The sequence below is a fragment of the Desmodus rotundus genome, chromosome 3, assembly GCF_022682495.2.
Source record: "Desmodus rotundus isolate HL8 chromosome 3, HLdesRot8A.1, whole genome shotgun sequence".
Lineage (NCBI taxonomy): Eukaryota > Metazoa > Chordata > Mammalia > Chiroptera > Phyllostomidae > Desmodus > Desmodus rotundus.
In genome coordinates, this window is record NC_071389.1 from 871,507 (window position 1) to 891,148 (window position 19,642).

The following is a 19,642-nucleotide window of genomic DNA, read 5'->3' on the forward strand; positions in this document are numbered from 1 at the left end:
GGCCAGACTCTGAGTAGTGCCCCCAGAAGGGGTCTGGTGGCCCAGCAACACAGCGAATGTGCGGGGGCTGTGGTGAGGAGTGAAGGGCGGCAGAAAGGGAGCACACTCTGGCCACATGGGCTGCCAGGCGAGCTTGCCCTGGCACCCTGCCCGGTCCAGTTCTGGATCCTCCAGGGTTGGGGGTCCCGGGGGTACTGGTGCAGCTTTGGCCTGCTCAGGGCCAAGGGCTGATCAGCAGTGCCAAGTTGCAGCCCTGTTCCCCAAGGCCCAGGGGCTCCGGTGGTAGCAGCTCCAGCCAGTCCACCTGGAGGGCTCCCTCACTGCTGAGCAGCTGTCAGCTCAGCCCCACAGCCGGGGAACCCTGCAAGGACAGCGTCTGTGGCTCCGGTCCGCACCCCAAGGGGCACATCCGGCTGGGGGAGCAGCCTGGGGAGCCCCCACCCACCACCAGTAGGGCCGGGGCGCACTGGCCCCCAGTGTGAGAGCCCTCGAGATCCGTGGTGCCGACAGCGTCCGCTCAGCCGGCCCGGAGCCTGGAGTGCTGCTCAGCGCCCCTCCTGTCCCTCCTGGGTGCCGCGGCGCCGGGACCCCGGACGCCCGCGGTGGGTGGCAGGGAAGGACCCAGCTCTCAGTTCCCTGGAGAGGGGATGGCAGGGCTTCCGATGATCACACAGCCAAGCACACAGCTCTGGTCTCGCTGCTGGAACTCTATTTGGCGCACGCATCGAGCCTGTGTCCTGCTGCAGACACAGGTGTGTACATATATTTAATATATATATAAAAGGTTATTTAACAGTTAAATACATTCCACTGTCACTGTCCCGCGGGACAGGCTGAGTCTCCCACCGCGAACACGGCAGCGCCGAAGAAATGAGCCCAAGGCTGGGAGCTCCAGCCACACCAGGGCGCAAGCACAACAGATGCTCTGACTTGAGGGCGTGTCCCGGTGCAGCTGAAGCACGTTCTTCACCGGTGACGGCAGCACAGCCTGCGGGGTCGGGTCTGGCGCCTCACTCGGCTGGGACCTCGTACTTGAAGATGACGCTGAAGAGCCGGCCGCCCAGCCGCTCGGCCAGCCAGGAGTTCTTGATGACGGCCAGCTTCAGGCACTCGCAGCGCAGGGCCGCGTAGTAGTTGGTGTGCACGGCGCGGCCCATGCCCTCGATGACCACCAGGTCTGTGCCGCGTTCCCGCACCAGCGAGGCCAGCCCCTTGTCCAGGCGGCTTAGGGGAGGAAGAGGACAGTGAGTGGGCTCGGGTGACTCCTGGGGAGCACACCACACCCCACCTGCCCCTGGGGAACAGAGACCGCCCCCCCGCCCGGCTCCGTGGGCTCCAAGTCCACAGCCAAGCAGAAGCTGCGCTTCCCTCCCGAGCAGGAGGCCCGTTCTGAACACTGGGCCTCTGTGAACTTGAAAGGGCCTGTTCCTTCTGTGGGTTTTCCTCCCACTGCTGTGCTGGCCGCCAGTGGGCCCGGCAGTGGGCTCAGGCTGACACTGCGACCAGTGGCTGCAGACAGGGGGACTGCCGGCTGCCTCCACATGCTGGCTCTGGGTGGCCGGGGTCTGGAGCCTCAGAACCTCCAGGGAGGGCAGCATGGAAGTGACAGACTCACTGTCTGAGGAGGGTCGTGGAAGCAGGGCCCACAGGAGGCGGGGCATATGCCCTTCCCACCCCACAAGAGCCAGACCCAGCTCACGATGCCCTGACGGGGTCCCAGACGAAGGAGGGCTGACCACACAGGGGACTGGGGCTGGGGGGTGGAGACGCCACTGGTACCTGAGATCCAGGCACGGGGAGCTGGCTCCTGTCTGCACCAGCAGCAGCCTCTCTTCTCGGAGCGCCGCACTGCGAGCACAAGGGGCGGGGCCGTGAGGTGGCCCCGGGAGGCTCCCACTATGCCCCCTTCTCCGTCCGGGCCCCCCAGCCTCCCGCCAGGCTTACTGGACAATGGGGTCCATGGCCGCAATGTGCTCCGCCACGATGAGGGACTCGCTGTGGGTCACGTCGTTCAGCGCGGGCCCCGAGTTGCACGCCAGGATGACCTGCGGCAGACAACCCAGGCTTTTGAGGGACTCGGCCACCACCTGGCCCCGAGCCGAGCTGCTTGCCCGCCCACACGGAGCTGCACGGCCCCGGACGCCTGCTGCTGCTTGGCAGCCTGGATGCAGATGGCCCGGAGCACGGGGTCAGGCTGGCCTGAGCCCCGTGATGCGTGGGCTGGGCCACCTCCTTGCTGCACCTACCTGCCGTGCCCGGAGGAGCAGCGCCAACCCCACCGAGAGCAGAGGAGCTGGGCAAGGGTCCCGCGTGCGGCCCCCACACTCACCTCCGTCCCTCTAGACAGAAGCGCCCTGACAAAGGGGAAGACTCCCAAAATGACGTCTACTCCACTGTTATCTGCGAAAATTAAGGCACATTTGTGAGGGGGCCCCTGCAAGACAAAACCAGGGCGTTCAGTCGGGAACAGGCGCATCCAAGCGTTTCACACCCTCCGCTCTCTGCACCCCCACGGCCTCAGCTGAGGCGCCGGGGCAGGGCCTGCCCGGCCTTCTTCCGGAGCTGCTGGGCCGGATGGCCGCTGAGCCAAGGCCAGCGGGCCTACTCAAAGGTCCCCACAGGAGTCGGGCTCAGGACAGGGAGTGGTCATCCTAGACTTGCACCTGGGGGCGCTGGTGAGGCTCTTGAGGGGGCCCGGGCCCCGCCCCCCCCTCCCGGCCCTGTGCACCACGGACCCGGGGCTGAGGCAGTGCGCTGCCTACCTTCAGTCTCTGGAGCCACTGGTCGTAGCAGTCCACCAGCCAGGGCCGCTCTGGGGGACAGGGGCATGCGGTCAGCCGCACCCTCAGCAGGGGCGCCCTCACCCGCCTGCGCTTGCCCCGGGAAGTCAGTCCTCACCTACCACCCAGCACGGTGGGAGCAAGCGGCCCCTTGCCAACTGTCCCCACCCGAGTCAAGTCCCATGGAGGCCACCCTGGGCGTCCCTACCTTCCAGCTTCCTCTTTGCCTCCGCAAACCCAAACTGGGGGTCAGATTCAAGGACACTGCAGAGGGGAGGAGAAAACACAGTCACGGAACCCCAGAACCTCAGCCCAGGGCTGTGGGGGTGGGGGGGGCGCCTCCTCATTTCAGACACAGAGGGTCGTGTTTTCCCGATGCCACATGGTGGCCACCAGCTTGGACTTTCACCTCGGGACACCACAGCCCCAAGTCCACACCGCTCGCTCAGCAGGTGTTGCACTGGGGAAGGGGAGGGGACTGCCGTGTCCACTCCGAGGGTGCTTGTACCCCCAAAGCCCCAAGCAGCAGCGAGTCCACCAGGACCTGAGGCCCCTCACCCACCGGGTGGGTCAGGCTGGCTTGGGGGTGGGGCTGCTCACAGGACGGGCCCCAGCTGCCAGGAGCAGGTGAGAGTGAGAAGCGGGACCCAGGAAGGAGGGGCGGGGGCTGCGAGCACCTACTCAGAGACAGCCTTGGCTCCCCAGTCGAAGACATTCCCGGCCAGCAGCCCTGTCACCAAGGCCAGCTGCCGCTCCTCCCAGCCCAGCGCATCCAGGGCACAGACCACCCGCTGGAAGCAGCGCAGCGCCACACCGTTCTCCTTCTGCTTCACCTGCCGGGGACGTGAGACCAGCACTGTGAGGGCCAAGGGCTGCCCCCCCCCCCCCCCCCCCCGCAGATGCTACCAACTGCAAGCCACTCTAGGGGGCAGCACGGCCGGCCCAGCCCTGGCTGGGGTCGCTCAGTGGACTGAGCGCCGACCTGCAGACCAAAAGGTCCCCAGTGGAGGGTGCGCGAGAGGCAACCTGTCAATGTTTCTGTCTCACATCAACGTCTCTCCCTTCATCCCTCCCTCCTTGTCTCCAAAAATAAGTAAAACCTTAGGCGGAGACCGGGCTGGGTCACCAGTGCTGCCGACGCGCACCGCACCAGGGGGCGTGCAGCGGCAGCACAGACGCCTGGCACATCTGACCTGCGCAGGGGATCCCCCGCTGGACCGAGGGAGGGCGGGGCAGGGCCAGGACCCCCACGGCAGGCGCTGCCCTGACTGGGAGACCCTGCATGCAGACCTTCCAGCCCCTGGCCCGAAGGTGGGAATCGCCCGGCCCTGGGGGCCTGGCCCTGCCTGCCGCTCCCCACACCAGGCCTTCTGGCCCGAGTGGCCACCAGGCTCTGGGCGGCTGGCCCTCCTGGGAGCAGGACTGGTGTCCAGAGCCCCGGCTGCGAGTGCCCTGTGGCCTCAGGAGGCAGGGGCATTCCCACCAAGCAGCACTGGCCCAGAGCCTGTCAAAACACAGGTGGCCCGTCCCAGATTCCCACAACTGAGTCCTGTCACTCAACAAAATCCCCTCTGGCCACGGCCCCACCCTGACCAGCCTCTGAGCAGAGACGCCAGGAGACTCCTCTGCTCCGGGGTCTCCACAGGGCCCTCAGGGGACAGACCCTCGCCAGGGCAGCCCTGGGATGCAGCCTGTGACCAGCATTGGTGGTTGGGGCTTGCGGGCAGGAGACCAGAGTCCGCACCCCAGCCCCGCTGTCACGACCCCGGGAAGGCAGCCCTCACCTTGGAGTAGGGGTCGGGGAAGCTGAACTCGTTCAGACAGTGCTCCCTCGTGTCCAGAAGGCTGCGCACGGTCAGGGTCCCGTAAGCACTGGGGACAGAGCCAGGCAGGAGGCGGCTGAGTGGTGGACACACTGCCTGGGGCCGATGGTGCCACCCCCTCTGCCCCAGGGACACCCTCACCGCATCCAGGTGCCATCCCTGGGGCGCATGTGCAGAGACGTGTGCCATGGCTGGGCCAGGACTCCAGGAGAGGCTCCCGGCCCCCCGTGTGAATGCAGGGTCCTGGCAACGGCGGCCTTGGCGCACACCTGAGGGTGCTGTTGGCTGCTCGCGGGCAGTCACCCTGGGGCAGGCGGGGCACTCACAACGGCTGGAGGCGCAGGGTCTGCAGCTTGTCCCAGTACTTGTGGCGGAACTTCTCGGCCCTCTCGGCCGCGTCCACGGAGCCCGGCTGGCTGGCCACAGCGCGCTTCACCACCTGCTGAGGGCAGGACAGTCAGCGAAGCCCAGGCAGCACCCCGCACACAAACGGGAAGCATCGATGGGAGCAACTGCGACAGGCTTGTCCGCCTGCTGGGTCCATCTACTGGGCCTTTCTCTGTGACAGGGGAGCAGGGCTCACGGCTACCCCGACCCGAGGCTCAGACCCACATCATCTGGTACGAGTCCCGGCATCCCACGAGACACCAGCTTCTGCCCTGGGAGGCCAGGAGGCTCTGGACCATCTGCAGAACCCACGCGGGGTCCGGGGCAGGTTGTGAGCCCCTGGCTGGAATCAGACCACAGGGGCCTCTTAGGAGCCTTAGGGAGGGTCAGTGGTTCCCACGGGGCTCCCATGCCCCTGGGCTTTCTGCAGAGGCAGCACCCAGCCAGGTGGCTCATTTACAAGAAGTGCGTCTCCCTGGTTCTGCGTCCCAGCTCACTGTTCTGACCACCCACCAGGAGCTGCACTGAGGCCCGGGAAACAAGAGTCGGCCTCCCAGCCTGCCAGCCAGGCTGGCTTCTGGAAACCCCACGTCACCACGCTCACCGCCCTCAGAACGCAGCATGGGCCCTCGGGCGCGGCACACGACCCCCCTCACCCCGTCCAAGGCCTCCTCGAAGCAGGTGAGCCAGTACTTGCGGGCCTGGGCGTCGTCGGTGAGGTCGACCGTATCGGGCACGTAGGAGGACGGGTCCAGAAGCAGTGGCAGGTTGACCAGCGGCCTCTCTAGCCGGTCCATCTCCAGCAGGTCGAACTGGGGGCGGGGGGGAGAGGCAGGTGGGCACGTCCACTGCGGTTTTCCTCTAACACCGAAACGAGCTTTGTCCAGTTTTGGAACTGGCTTTCCTGTGAGGCGCTGAGAGAGGCTGCTCGTACATCGAACAGGCACCTGTCCTTCCTGTCTCGGGGCCCCATCCCACCGCACCCCCACTTGGCCTGCGGCACCCAGCTGTTGCGTCTGGGGGTCCAACATGAATGCCTGGGCCGAGTCTGGGCCCAGGCAAGGTCATGGCCTCACCCGCCCACACCGGCACACTCTGCCAGCATGACGGTGGGCAGCCCTGGGCCCTGACGCTCTGGGCCTGTCTCCTCCACACGCAGGAACCTCGACATGCCGGCCGCTTTTCTGGGCCTCGTTTTTCCTCCTCAGGGCTTGCTGTCCACACTCTGCCCTGGTGGCCTTGCCCCGTGTCAGGTCCAGAGCAGGGCCACAGTGAGTCCATGGGGACAGGCAGCCCCCGGCTCCTTTCCCCCCAGAGCACATCTGCTGACCACAGGCCAGTGTCTGAAACTGCCTCCCCCCAGCCACCCTCAGGGAGGGCTGGGCTGCCAGCACCCCCCCCCCCCCCGCGTACCCCCCCCCCCCCCGCTGTGTGTCTGGGATGAGGCTTCGCGCCCCCGCCTTGCCCCCAAGATCTCTAAGTCTCCTCTGCAGGCAGTGAAGCCGCAGGACCTGCTTGGCCTTGCCGGTGATGACTGACCGCACGTCCACACTCATTGGTGCACCTGGGCCTCAGCCCTTCTGCTGGGAGCTCTGACCAGCAAATCAGTGTGGACCAGGGAGCAGGCGTCTGAGCGGGGATGGTCCAGACAGGCCCGTCACAGCGGCCCTGGTGGCTGTGTGGTCAGCCTGGGACCAGCGAGGACGTTTCCACAGGGTGGAAGAGGGGGCAGCAGCCACTGCCACTAGGGGCCTCCCAGCACGTCCTGTCCTGTCCTGCCGCGGGCTTCAGGGGCTCCCGCCTGAGCTGCCTCGTCTGGGTGGCTGGTCCCCGCACTCCAGTCCAGTACCCACACAGGAACCCGCTGAGCAGGCTGGGGTCTGCCTGCCCCCAGGCAGCCTGGAGGGCCGGGTGGCTGCACACGTGGGCTTTGCCTCCTGACAGCCGACCAGTCGGGCACGCTGGTGACGGCCTGCAGACTCGGGGGCATGTGTGCCCTTGGCCTCAGAGCCAGCAGGCCGGGCAGGCGGTGGCATCCCGTCTGGCGCCCAGACCCGCCGCCTGCCCTGTGCAGCCTGTTTGCCGCCGTACTCACCGGGTTACAAGACATGTGCCCTTTGGTACATGTTGTCAGTGGGCCTGCGACAGCCCGTGACGGGATGCCCGCCGGGTCGGGCACAGCCTGTGCTGACACCGCTGCCTGCTTGGCAGGCCGGGGGTACCCCTCCTATGGTGGTGGGCCCCACCCCACGGGGGGCTGCGGGAAGGCCCGGCCCCTTCCAAGGGCGGCAGCTCTGTGGGGCCGGCATTGCCTGTAACCCCTGGATAGACACGGTCCCTGGGCACAGGCCCAGGTGGGTGCTAGGACCAGGGTTCCACCCCGGTTCTGCTGTGAAGGCTCCCCGGCCCTGGGAAGGCCCCCTTCCTTGCTCCTTGCAAACCCGGAGGCGGGGCTACAGGTCCCCAGGGAGCCTGCTGAATGTTCTGGAAACATGACAAGACTAAGTAAGGCGGGGAGGAAAGCAAGCTGCAATGCCTGCCTCTTGCCCCAAAGTCTGTGCCAGGACACGGTGCCATGGCAACCACGGAAAGGGACCAAGCCGGGGTGCCCACAGGGACCCAGAGAGGCTGGACCCCGTACTCACAGTGCCGCTCCTCGCCCGCTGCGTGGGGCAGAGCTCGGGGGACGCGCTCATCAGGCCGGAGCTGCCTGCGTAGTTCTCTCCCCAGCTGTACTGGTTCGGGTCTGCAGATGAGAGCCCGCTGTTGGCCTGGGGGACGCCAGGCCGGGCTCCGAGGGCGCCCAGGAAAGGACAAGCCACCCGAGGGTCCCAGCCACCCCCTGGGAGCCAGGGGTTTGCTCTGTGTTATTGTGTTATCGTCTCTCACTGGCAGCGAACCCTGCGGAACGGTCATCTAGGCCTTCTGCAGCTCCGTGGGGCCCACTGCTCCCGCCTGTCTCAGACAACAGGGGCGTGGGGCTCCTGTGCCCACTCCGCTGCCTTTCCCAAAGCGCAGGCTGGGGGCCTGGGCAAAGAGGCCGCGCTCGGCCGGCAGCCACTCGGACACAGCTGTGGCCTTGGCACAGCGCCCGTGCTGCTCACAGGACCCCGCGCTGGCGCGTCACATGCTGCCCCCAAGAGTCCATTTCCACCGACCCCCCGGGGAAAGTCACAGCCAAGGGCGGACCTGGCAGATGGGACCCAGCAAAGGCCACCACATGCCCCTCATGGCCACTGTGTCCGAAGGGCGAAGCTGAGGGGGGCGGGCTAGACCGGTGAGTGTTCAGGACCCTGCTGTGGCTTCCCCGGCCTCCCTCTCCCCACTTCCTGGCTCCTGGGGCCGCGTCCACTCACTGTCCTGCTCGGCTCCTTTCAGAAATGCGCCAATGGCTCCCAGGTAGCCTTCGTGTCTCAGGAAGAGTGCCTGGACCTCCCCCTGTGGTGGCAAAACCGCAGCTGAAGTGGCCTTGCCCTGAGGTCGGGCTTCACCACCCCCAGCAGGCGACCCCTCCACGTGACTGCAGGGCCCCCCGGGCCCCCCACGACTGCTCCGCGCAAGTGTGCTCAAGTACAGGGCTCACAAGCCGGCCACGTGGCAACGGCTGAGGCGGACAATGTCCCCCGCGGCCCAGCCCCACAGGACAGCCTCCCGAGCAGGCTCTCTGACAGTGGCGGGCGGCCCCTCGAAGACTCACCAGTGCACTACACCAGGCCCTCATAGAGGGCGGGGGCAGAGGCCGGGAGTGGCTGCCCAGCGGCTTGCCCGCCCACCTCCAGACCCCTCGGCCCATGGGGGGCTGGCTTTGACACCGAGGGCCCACGCCAGAGCGCCGGGGAGGGGCAGGGCCCAGGGAGGCGGCAGGCGGCAGAAGCGCGTCTATTACCTTGGAGAAGAAGTTGATGCTGTAGGTGATGGTGCGCATGGTGACGGGGTGGCCGCGGATGAAGAAGCCGCCGAAGTACACCCGGTCCAGGCCGTGCAGCTTGGCGTGGAGGCAGGCGAGCTGCCCGATGTCATTGCTGATCATGTGCAGCAGGCTCTTGGCCATGTCCTCCTGGGAGAATGCTGGGGGGACATGGAGACCGGGTGGCGCTGCTGGGTGGAGGCCGCATGCGCAGCAGTGGGCAGGTGGGGAGTGAGCCAGAAGGGGCAGTACCTTGGTCAGCGGTGGCCGACTTCCCGAAGCTGCTGGCGATGAGGTTGCCGCTGAGCCCCAGGGTCTGGTGGGCCCCGCCGTAGATGTCCTGCACCAGCATGTCCACGTTGGCGTGCTGGCCCCTGGAGGCCAGGTGCAGCAGCTCGTCGAACTTCTGTGGGGACAGGCAGATGGGGGCAGCTGAGGTGTCAGGAGTGGCGGGGCCCACCCGACACCAAGCTGGTGGAGGGAAGAGCCAGGTGCAGGGTAGGGGGAGGCGGGCACCGTTCTGTGGACACGCAGCTGGGCTGGGCTCTGGCTGGCGGGATACCCGCCCTCCAGGGACCCGGAAAGGAGCCCCTTCCATGGCAGTCCCCACTGAGTACGACCCCCGCCCCACAGGCACCAGCCCTTTCCCAGAGGTCTGGGGACACAGCACGGGGTGGGAGCGCTTTCCCGCGGCTGCTGGGATACCTTCGTCTTGGTGAGCAGGGCCCCGAGTCCCCAGAAGGTACCACCCCCGATGGAGCTGCCGCCGACCCACTCGAACCTGTCCTCGGTCTCCACCTGGGAGGAGAAGTCAGGTATGCTAGTGGCGAGCCCCAGCCACCATTCAGCAGGTCCCTCCCAGGCATGCGGTAGCCCAGGTGTGCCCCCAGACATGCTTGATGATGCTCTCGAAGGCCGTGTCTGAGCAGGCTTGCCAGACGCTGAGGCTGGACACCAGGGGCCCGCTTCCCACGGACAGCGCATGGGGTGCTCTGCGAGCGGCTCAGGCCGTGAGCGCCGGAGCACGCCTGGCTCAGACACACAGGGAGCGCTGTCAAACCGGTGTGGACTGCTCCGCCCCACAAAGCCCTGTCCCAGGAAGCCCCGTCCCAGGAAGCCCCCTCCCGTGAAGCCCCGCCTCACCTTCACGATGGAGACCCCGGAGCCGATGTTGACTAGGAGGTAGGGGAAAATGTTGGGGTGGTTTGTCTGAAATCGGAATTCGGGGTCGGAGTCTTTCTGATACACAAAGGCCTCGTGTGGGATGTTCTTTAACACGAAGTTGCACCCCTTTATCAAGCACGTCATCACATCCTCCTTGTCAACCCTGCCGGGAGGACCAGGTACCGATAAATACAAAGGCCGCAGTGGCAGTGCCGGCTGTGCTGGACACACTGCCCCGCCCGGCCGAGCTCAGCGTCCCCTGTATGCTCATGGAGACGCACTGTGGGCGGGCCGGCGTCCCCAAGCCACCTAAAGCCCAGGCGCGCCCCTAAACAGACAGCCCTGCCCCCACGGCAGGGCTGCGGCCTTGGGAACCCCTGCCCGGCAGGACTGGGACTGGTGCCTCCTCAGGACCCATTTCTTTCCTTGCCTCTTCCCAGGTACCTGCCCGCATGGACCCCACTGCAGCCCGGCCCCCAGCCCAGCCCCAGGGCAGGCAGGGTACAGAAGCCAGGTCTCTTCAAAGCCCAACCCCGACCCCGAGAGCTGAGGCCGCTGGCCCCAGGCCCTGGGGCCTGTGGTCCCCACTTACTTTAGCCGCAGCTTCTCTTCGATGAGGTCCTTGAACTTGTACGCTCCGCCCCCGGTCGCCTGGATGACCTTTGTCTCTGTGTTGACGAGGTGGTCTTTGATGAAGTCCAGGCAGGCCTCGATGTAGGTGTTCTCAAACTTGACGAAGTGCAGCCGCGCGGTGACCTCCTCCTGGACGGAGATCTCGTAGGGCGACTCTCGGTCCTGCTCCGCGTCCTGGGGTCAGGGGAACGGGTCAGTGCGTGTGTGCGCATGGCGGGGGGAGACGCCGGGAGGAGGCCGCCGGGCCGTCATCCCCGAAATGGCAGCAGGTCCCCAGGCGGGGAAGAAGCGCTGCCAGGTGGCAGAGGTGCTCCTGCTTGGTGGGTGCTTGAGGGCGGGGCGGGGGGCGGAGTTGCTAGGAGGGCAGCAGGGCTATCTGCGCCAGAAGCTGCGCGGACCTGAGCTGACGTGGGGGAGCAGCACAGGGGCAGTAACTGAGAGACCAGATGGGGGCCAGGCCCGGACCACAGACTGGCGGCACCGCTGGCCTCCCCGGAGCTGAGCACAGAGCCTGCCACCCAGGACACCCAGGAGGCTCACCTGGCCCGAGAGGTCGAAGGACCTCACCCTGGCGACCTTGTGCTGGACTGTGGAGTAGTAGGCCAGCTTGGTCAGCGAGCCACCTGCGGACGAGACACAAGCCCATGTGCTGAGAAGCAGGCCGGAAGGCAGCCTTCCCGTCCCAGACTCAGGGCGTGGGCCGAGGCATCTGCCCACTGGAACTTAGAGACCCTGCGGGCACCAAGCCCACACGCTCCACCCCTTTGACCAGGCGTGCTCCTTCCCAGTCCGGAGATGCCCGCTCCCTTGCTGTGTCCGGGGAGGAAGGGCGACCTCGGCGCTCGCCAGCAGTTTAGGAAAATGCTGTTTCAAGCTCAGACCTTGAAGTGACCCCAAGAAGAGGCTGATGGATCCACTGGTTTCACTGGACAGCACATGCTTGACTGTCCCAAGTGGGGAGCGAGGCAGCGGGACCTGCTTCCACCAAGACCGGCCAAGGCCTCAGGCCTGAGAGCAGCAGGCCTGCTGTCCATGGGCCACCGAGGGCAGCAAGGTCTTGTCCACACGGCAGGCCCTGGGACACTGCTGGAGATCAGGTGAAAGGACTCCCTCCCAGAGCTTCATTTTCAAGGCCGAGCCCTGGTGAGCGTGACAGGGGTGGCCACGAGGCTCCAGGTGCAGCAGCGGCTGTGACGGCCTGTGGGTGGTGGACAGGAGGGGACGTGCCCCGCACAGAGCCACAAAACGACTCCGAAAGAGAGGGTTTCTTGCGGACCCAACAAAAGTGAGGCAGACGCTGTCGTTACGAGATGAGGAAGGCGGGAATGGCTTTCCGACAGCTGTGAGCGAGTGAGAAGCACGCTGGTCAGCAAACAGACTGGGGATGCCGGGGTCTGCGAGGGCCACAGTTCTTCCTGGTCACAAGACTCACACCACCCTTCCTGCCCGAGCTGCCTCCTAGGGGCCAGGGCTCGAGTGGGGACCAAGTTGCTGGGGGCAGAGGGAGTCTTGGGGCCTTCAGGGAGCAGGAGCTCAGCTGTGTTCAGCGTCCCCTGCCCTGCTGGGGGCTGTCACACCGACCAGCACAGGTACCACCTCGTACCCCCTGGGCCCACCCACGGCCGGAGACAGGACTTGCCCGCAGCTTCGCTGTGGTGCCCAAGCCAGCACTTCTCCACACCCCAGTCCGCTGTCCTCCCTGCCGCTTCCCCTGAGAGACCCCCGGCTGTCTGTCCAGTATGTGTGGACAGGTGAACGTCCCTGGTGCCTCGCTGCCCTGGGTGCTTGCTGGGAGGCAAGGGCTGGCCGAGAGCACAGGGCCCTGAGCTTTCCTGGTGGAGAGGCGCGGGCAGGGGCAGAGCAGACAGACAGCCTGTCTGTGAGCCGAACTGCGGACGGACCCTCGGGCTGGGGACTCCCGGGCTGATGAACAAGGCCTGTGCTCACTGACAATGACACATCTTTGATGAGCCGAGCCAGGCCCGGGGCCCGGACTGGAGGGACATCTCCGAGGGAGGAATTAAACACTGACCCTGAAAATATCCCTCTGTGTGTCCTATACCAAGGAGCCCCACCTGGGGCCCCTGGAGACATTCCTTCCCCCAGCGGCCACAATGAAGGTCCAAGGCAGGCCCCGTGCTGAGGGCACTCTCAGCTGTATTTTGGAAACATGGAGGGCTGGCTCATTCTCTCAGAGCAGAACCGCCAGGGGAGGGAGGCAGAGCAAAGTCCGAGCCTCAGGGCTCACTCCCGACTGGCCTGCTGTCAGGTCCCAGCGTGGCTGAGGGGCTGGCTGGAGCCGCTGGACAGGTCTAGTCGTGGACGACGCCCTAGGCTGGGCTCCCACACCCACCATCTCCAGGCGGGCACCACATCCAGCCAGGTTTCCTTCCCCAGATCTTCTGCCCTGAGCTGCGCTGACCGCCCCCTCCCCCACCTGGCCTCCAGCCATCTCACACCTGCCACTGGGCCAGTCCGCCAGCCCCTTGGGAGCCCACCCTGGTTTGCAAGGTGGGAGCTCTGGCCGCAGCCAGGTTTCCACTCATCGCTCCCCACTTCCCTGGAGGCCATCCTCCCCCAGGCCTGAGATTCGATCTCCAAGAACAAGGCCGTGGCGAATGCGTTAAATGCAAAGGGCTCCAAGAAGCCAGCTGGCTCTGCTCGATGTTCCAACTTCTCTGGGAGAGAAGGTTCAGTCCAGCAACTATTGAGCAGCAACTATTGAGCAGCAACCACGGGTCAGGTGCGGTGCGGGAGCTGGGGCGGGACCGTGGACACTGCGCGCTCAGAGGTGGACAATCAGACACAGCTCAGGCCGGAGCCCAGATCCCGCCGAGGAGGAGATGCAGAGCCGCTGCGGCCGACACGCCCGGCCTCCCCCAGGGAGGCCGTCCTCAGGAAGCTCTCCGTCCTGGTACGCGGGCAGAGCGGCAGCGCGGCCGAGTGCTGGCTGCCTACCAGCTAGGTGACCTCTTCTCTTTCGTGTCCTCATCTGTGACAGCGGGCTGCGGGGAGGGCGTCCGGGGACCGGGCAGGAGCGGCGGAGACGAGAGCGGTCCCTGGGGGCTCCCCAGCAGGCCGCCGGAGACCCGGGGGCTTTGATCGGAGCTAGCAGAGATTCCGAGGTCCCACGTCCAGGCCCTCGAAACTCCCGCCAAAAGGCCACAGTCAAGAGATCAGGGCCTGCTGGGTTGCGCTCCGGGCGGCCGCCAGAGGCTCCTGCGGCCACTGCTCGGGCTGCCGCCCGTCTGCATCTCGGCCCCGGACATCGGGCCCCCGACCTGCAGCGGCCTGGACGGCCACCCCGGCGGCCGCAGAGGCCCCACGGCGCAGCCGACCCTCCCCAGGCGGGACTACGAGGCCCGGCCTGCCCCGCTCCCGCAGCGCGGCGCCTGCCGGGAGCTGTAGTCCGGCCTCCGCGAAGAGCGTGCGCGCCGGCGGCCCCCGCGGACTACGAAGCCCGTCAGGCCGTGCGCGCCGGAGGCCCGCACCCCGCCCTTCGTCCTTGCCACCGCCCCCGGCCCGCCGACCCCGCCGCCCGCGCCCACGCCCGCGGCGCGCCGCCCCGCTCCCCGCGCCCGCCCGCGACTACCGATGTCTATGGCGAAGCGCTTGGCGTTCTCCAGGTTGCGGAAGATCTCGTCGGGGGGCAGCGTGATGCTCTTGTCCAGGCTGTCCCCGCTGCTCCCGCTGCCTCTCGCTCCACACTCCGCCATTTTGAATGTGCCCGGCCAGCCTCATCAGCCATGGAGATATATGCGCATATATTTGACTGATAAACGCCTCCCGCGCATAGATTATGCTAATGAGACGCCCTGGCCGGCCCCGCCCCGCCCGCCTACGTCGTCTGGGCGGCTGGAGGACTAGGGCCGGCCCGGAACGGAGCCCAACATAAGACCTCTGCACTGTTGTCTGGTCCTCTGCACTGTGTCTTTGTTCTTTCGCCGAGCTGGCCAGGCGCTGACCTCAAGTGCTCTGAGATAGGGCAGAGGGGGCACCTCGGGCTTGCAGACTACCAGAGACCTGCCTCTTTCCATCAGTGCAGCTGTAAGCCTGGACTCTGCAGGGGAGGGAAGGCGCGTTTGACCCATCGCCTAAGTTTCCAGGGATGCTGGGGTGACGCTGCCAAAAGTCCCATACCAGACGGGGAGTTGGGGACCCTGCTCCCTAGGTGCCCCCTGTCCAGGGAGGGAGATGCACCTGCAGCTGGGGAAGAGGCGCGTTTTGACAGCCAATTCTTGGAGAGCTCAGGGGAGCCTGCCTGGAGGAAGCTGCCTTCTGGCAAGGAGGGGAACCTGAGGGAGTTTGCAAGGACCAGGCTGAGAAAGCTCCCAAAGCTGCAGCAGGGACAGATGTGGCGCTCGCCTGGAAGCCCTCACTCCCTCGGGGACCCTCAAAGGGATGGATCCCCTTGAGAGACACTGGGTGCTTTGGGAAAGAACCCAGCGTTGGGAGTAGACAGAGGGCCCACCAGTGGCTTCGGCACCTGCCTCTCAGGTGACCCAAGGTCGGTAACATTTTTATCGGGACCTTAGCCACCTCCTGAGCTTCCTTCCAGACGCCTGCCGGAGCAGAGGCCTGGGAGCGAGTGGCACGGAGAACTCCAGGGTGATTCACAGGAGGGGCTGGTGCGTCAGGGCATCAGGCAAGGCGGGGGGGGGGGGGGGGGCAGCCTTGAAGGCCCTTTCCAAGGCGGTGGATGTGCGTGCAGCTCTTGGGGGGAGGACTGGGGTGGAAGAGTGCAGGGGGTCCACTCCCGAGAGGTTCTCAAATGTCCAGGACCCTGGGCAGTAGGACGCCTGTGGGCCAGACTGGCCAGGAGGCACGCCCCACCCCATTGGTTGGTGTGCCCACCCCACATGCAGTACATGCTTGGGGTGAAGGAGGAGGCTCCCTGTCCCCTGCTCACCACTCCCAGGCGCTCTGCTCAGCTCACCCCAGAGGCCCCTGGCAGGCACTGGGCTGGCCTGGAGGAGGTGCCGTTGGACACTCCCTTACAGGGCAGATGGGAAGGGACAGAAGACTGAGAAGTGCTGAGCAGGGAGGAGGAAGGGCCAGCCGGGCCCTATGTCTCTGAAAATAATGCCTTCCAGCCCCACATGCAGCCCCTTCCACTCCCCATTGGGTGGGCTTTGCCCGTTGGCAAGCCAGGATGCCTCTAGATTCTTGCAGACTCAACACCCTGTCGTCTGCCTAAAAATAGGTGCCCTTTCCGAGGTGAGGGACTGCCTTTGGCAGGTTCCTCGCCAGCTTGGCCTGTTCCAGCCCTGGCACGTGGTCAGGCGGTGGGGAGGGCCAGGAAGCCACCTGTGGGCCAGCCCAGCAGGCGCCCCCAGGAGCAGGTCCAGGGGCGGGTGCCCGGGCCGGCCACGCGGGGAGTGTGAGGGTGGGGGCGAGCGTCTCCTCCTGTGTGCTTGGCCCAGCCCGCCCCTTCTGTTGTGGCAGCAGTTCCCGTGCAGGCCGTGGCCTTCCGTCCCCTCAGCTGGGCAGAGCCGGAAGGTCGTGCAGCTGTCACTTGGCTTTCACCCCACTGGCAGGGAGCCAGTGAGAGGCCTGGGGCAGAAGTCCAGGTCTCCGCGTGTCCCCCTCTCCTGCTCACCGGGTGACTTGGGCTGCAAGGCTGCCTCTCCTTCCCTCCTCCTCACACTGCAGTTCCCTCCCTCCGGGCTCCTCCCCTGCCTCCCCTGTTGGGGGGTGGGGGGCGTGCAGCCAGGCAAGGGAGCTGTGCAGACCAGCCCCTCCTCCCTCCCTGCCTGCCAGCACCCAGCCCTTCTTCCCTTGCCCAGAGGGTCCCACCCACGGTTGCACACAGGATAGTGCCTCCTCCCCTTCACCCCTGGAGCCCCGCATGCCTGGTGGCCTCCAAGGACACCTGTGAGGCACAAGAGACAGACGGCAGAGGACGGACAGGTCAGATTTTATTGGAAGTCTGCAGAACAGTCCCGTGGCTCCCACGTGACCGAGTTCAGATTCTGAGTACAAAGTCAAGCCCGTGCGCACCCACCCACAGAGGAATCCTTTAAGGATCGTGGTGGAGACTGCCGCCCTCTCCCGAAGCCCACTGTGAGCCCTGACCAGACAGCCAAGCCCACGCGGCGGCTCTGCGTGGTCCTTCCGCGCCCATCCAGGCTGACGCTCTTTCCTATGAGGATGCACCTTGAGTTCCGCCTTCACAAAAGGCAAATGTGCCGCGACAGGCACGCCCGCGCCCCAGGCCGGCCGGCCCAGCAGCCACGGGCCCTGAAGAAAGCCCTCTACAAGCAGGGGTGCCGAGCCCCTGATGCCTACGAATGTCATAGAACCCCGGGCAGCGGGGACTTCCCAGAAGTCACTTGCTGAAATGCAAACACGGGACAACCCCATGGGGTCGGACACTTGGCAGGAGGTGGGCCCTGGCTGTCCAAAGTGACAAGCACTCTGCACGCACATTCTTTGAGAATGACCCTACCGCTGGCCCGCCAGCCCGGAGCGGGCCTTGGAGAGAAAGGCCGTTCAAGTCACAGGTGGCACGGGCGGACGGGAAGGCTCTTCCCCTCCGGTCCCGGGGCTGCAGCCCGCACCTCTCGCCGAGTCACCAGGGCCGCCAGAGGCCGCAGGAGGGCTGGTGCGCCGCGGCGTTGGCCTTGGCCGGGGTGGGCGCCGGCGCCTTGGGCTCCTTGGCGGGCGCGGCCGGCGGGCGCTGGAAGTGGCAGAGAAGCTTCACCTGCGTGTCGCTGGCCGCGTGCAGCGTCAGGAACTGCACGGCCTCCTGCAGGCACCACGAGTAGCCCTGACTGTAGTCCTGGTGCAGGTGCTTGGGGCCGGCGGCGGCGAAGGCTGTGGGGAGAGGGCGGCGGTGAGCGCGGCGGGGCGCGCGGTAGGGGCGGGCGGAGCGCGGCGCGCCGGGGCGGGCGGGCTCACCTTTGCTGTGCTTCAGGTAGCTGACGGCCATCTCCAGGATGTCGGCCTTCTCCAGCTTGGAGTTGGGCTGGTGCCGCGCGAACTCCTGCTCCAGCAGCAGCTTCAGCTGCTCGATGCTGCTGTTGATGCGGTCGCGGCGCATCTTCTCCACCACGGGCTTCCGCAGCTGCGGAAGCAGGGGCGTCAGGAGGGCGGCCGGAGGGCGGCGCGGGGGGCGCGGGGGCGGCGCGCGGCGGGTTGCGCACTTACTCGGTTTTTCTCTTTGGGGCTGAGCAGCTCCACAGCCACGGTGCTAGGGGCCATGTCTGAGCAGAGAGAGACGGGCGGCGAGCAGGGAGCGGCGGGCGGCCAGGCGCGTCCGAGCAGCCCGGACCCGGCCCTTATGTAGGCGCGGGCGGCGGGCTGGCGCCTGGGGCCCGGGTGCCGCGGCCGTTCCCACACTCGGCGGCCAATGGGGGCGCGGGCCGCACAAAGGCGCCGGCCCATTAGCACACGCTAAATTGCCTGTGAATCGGCGCGGGCACAATGAGCGCTCCCCGAGGAGCAGGTGGGCCGCGCGGCACAATGTCCGGGCTGTGGGAACGCGCTCGCCCTCATTAGCATCCCGGGCCTGACGCTGGGAGCCCCGCGCCTCAATATGCTGCCTTTTCCCAGGCCGCCGAGACCAGGGGGGCAGGAAGGAGCGGCCCCTCCCCTCCCCTCCTCCTTCCCCTCCCCCCCTGCTGCTGCCTGGCAGGGCCACTAGCACAGATGAGGGAAGAGCTTTAGGATGAACGAATGCAGGGGCCTCCAGGGCGGCGGGCAACGTCCCGCACAGGGACCTGCTGTGCCCCCTGGGGAGGGGGACCAGTCGAGGCCACACCTCTGCACAGGTACCTCCATCTCCCTGTGCACGGTGGACCAGGGGCCCACACTCTCAGGGTCACACCTACTGGCCTCTGTGGCAAGTCCCCAGGATGTCACCTGGGACACATGACTTCCCCAGAACTAGAATGTGGGCGGCCATGCCCTGCCGGGGTCCCCCCTCCCCCCCACGGCTGGGCTTGGGGAGTTTCACAGAGACCTGGAGGCAGCCCTGCCGGACACTGCTCCCCAGAGCAGCTTGTCAGGCAGAGGCATCTGGGGTGCTGCAAACCAGCAGGTACCCCTGAGGCCCACCCCCAGACCCCCCTGCAGGGGGTTTGACCCTGGCTGTCCACAGAGCACTGGAGGGTGCCGGTTCAAGGTCGCTGCTCACACGTGCCCAGCCGGGTGGGCACTTGTAGGGTTTCCTTTCCTTGGCCATTTTGAGGGCGGGAGTCGGGTGGCAGATGTGTGGGTCGGGGCAGGGCAGGCCCAGAGCCTGCAGGAGGGCTGTGCCGCAGGAGGGCTGTGCCCGCTCCGACGGCCCCCTAGGGACCCAGTGGAGAAGCTGATGATCCTGGTGCCTGGCCAGCCAAGGGTCCGTGGCTGCTTTGGGCCACCATCCCCACCCTGGGCCCTTAGGAGAGGGCCTGCTGACGGCTCCTCTCTGCTGGAACAGTCCCCGTCCTCTGATTCTACAGCCAGGAGCCCAGTAGTCCTGCAGGGACTGGGAGAGGGTGGAGCTGAGGCTGGGCACCGCCAAGGGGCAGGTGGGGCCTCAGCGCGGGAGTGGTGGCTGACAGCAGGGCACTGTCGCCAGACTTCACGTCCAGGAGACGGTCCCTGGATGTTCCCAGCCTGCCTGAGTGTGGCTGGGACCTCAGAGCCTTAACAAGGGTCCAAGCAGACCCTCCCCCTCCTGGGGTCTTGGCAGCAACCCACAGCTGTGAGCAGAAGTCCACCCCCCCACTGCACACAAGGAGCCTTTGGTTACCCAGTGAAGGGCCCATCCGGGAAGCAGGCAGGATGGTGTTGGGACAGACAGGGCAGGCTTGGCTTGCAGACAGCACAGCATGGCCCCACAGGCCAGCTGGTCTCCCATTGGGATGAGTTGGGGGGGCAGTTCCCAGGGTGGAACCTTCAGGTGGCTGTGGAGGAGGAGGAAAGGCAGCCCCTATTCACCCTCTGGTACCTGGTCTGCCTTC

At 66.5% G+C, this 19,642-nt stretch overlaps 2 protein-coding genes across 4 annotated transcripts; both read right to left on the reverse strand.

The window, feature by feature from the left end:
• Nucleotides 1-707: 707 nt before the first annotated feature.
• PANK4 (pantothenate kinase 4 (inactive)) lies at nt 708-14,448 on the reverse strand. Of its 3 annotated transcripts, none has more exons than XM_053920776.2 (19): nt 14,287-14,448; nt 11,235-11,317; nt 10,654-10,868; nt 10,041-10,224; nt 9,603-9,695; nt 9,150-9,303; nt 8,877-9,058; nt 8,347-8,428; nt 7,636-7,736; nt 5,647-5,802; nt 4,930-5,045; nt 4,565-4,652; nt 3,462-3,613; nt 2,989-3,044; nt 2,763-2,812; nt 2,330-2,434; nt 1,945-2,045; nt 1,780-1,848; nt 708-1,224 (listed from the first exon to the last, which is right to left on the reverse strand). In XM_053920776.2, the coding sequence occupies exons 1-19, from the start codon at nt 14,408-14,410 to the stop codon at nt 1,011-1,013; spliced, it is 2,325 nt and encodes a 774-aa protein (XP_053776751.1). In that variant the 5' UTR covers nt 14,411-14,448; the 3' UTR covers nt 708-1,010. The 3 variants fall into 3 exon arrangements, with proteins under 3 accessions (XP_053776751.1, XP_053776752.1, XP_053776753.1); XM_053920777.1 differs by having other exon boundaries at nt 4,930-5,042; nt 14,287-14,447; XM_053920778.2 differs by lacking the exon at nt 2,763-2,812 and having other exon boundaries at nt 2,330-2,400.
• A 2,162-nt stretch (nt 14,449-16,610) lies between these two features.
• On the reverse strand, nt 16,611-17,939 carry HES5 (hes family bHLH transcription factor 5). The gene is made up of 3 exons (XM_053920888.1): nt 17,844-17,939; nt 17,595-17,760; nt 16,611-17,510 (listed from the first exon to the last, which is right to left on the reverse strand). The coding sequence occupies exons 1-3, from the start codon at nt 17,895-17,897 to the stop codon at nt 17,266-17,268; spliced, it is 465 nt and encodes a 154-aa protein (XP_053776863.1). The 5' UTR covers nt 17,898-17,939; the 3' UTR covers nt 16,611-17,265.
• Nucleotides 17,940-19,642: the final 1,703 nt, after the last annotated feature.

Excerpts from the sequence above, each read along its gene's own strand:
- PANK4 (XM_053920776.2), bottom strand. The coding sequence starts at position 14,410 with ATGGCGGAGTGTGGAGCGAGAGGCAGCGGGAGCAGCGGGGACAGCCTG. Across the intron at positions 3,045-3,461 it reads GGAGCCAAGGCTGTCTCTGA|TGTCCTTGAATCTGACCCCC; the intron begins GTAGGTGCTCGC and ends TCCCCTCTGCAG. Across the intron at positions 2,046-2,329 it reads TTCTGTCTAGAGGGACGGAG|GTCATCCTGGCGTGCAACTC; the intron begins GTGAGTGTGGGG and ends TGTCTGCCGCAG.
- HES5 (XM_053920888.1), bottom strand. The coding sequence starts at position 17,897 with ATGGCCCCTAGCACCGTGGCTGTGGAGCTGCTCAGCCCCAAAGAGAAA. Across the intron at positions 17,761-17,843 it reads GCCCCAAAGAGAAAAACCGA|CTGCGGAAGCCCGTGGTGGA; the intron begins GTAAGTGCGCAA and ends CTGCTTCCGCAG. Across the intron at positions 17,511-17,594 it reads CTACCTGAAGCACAGCAAAG|CCTTCGCCGCCGCCGGCCCC; the intron begins GTGAGCCCGCCC and ends CTCTCCCCACAG.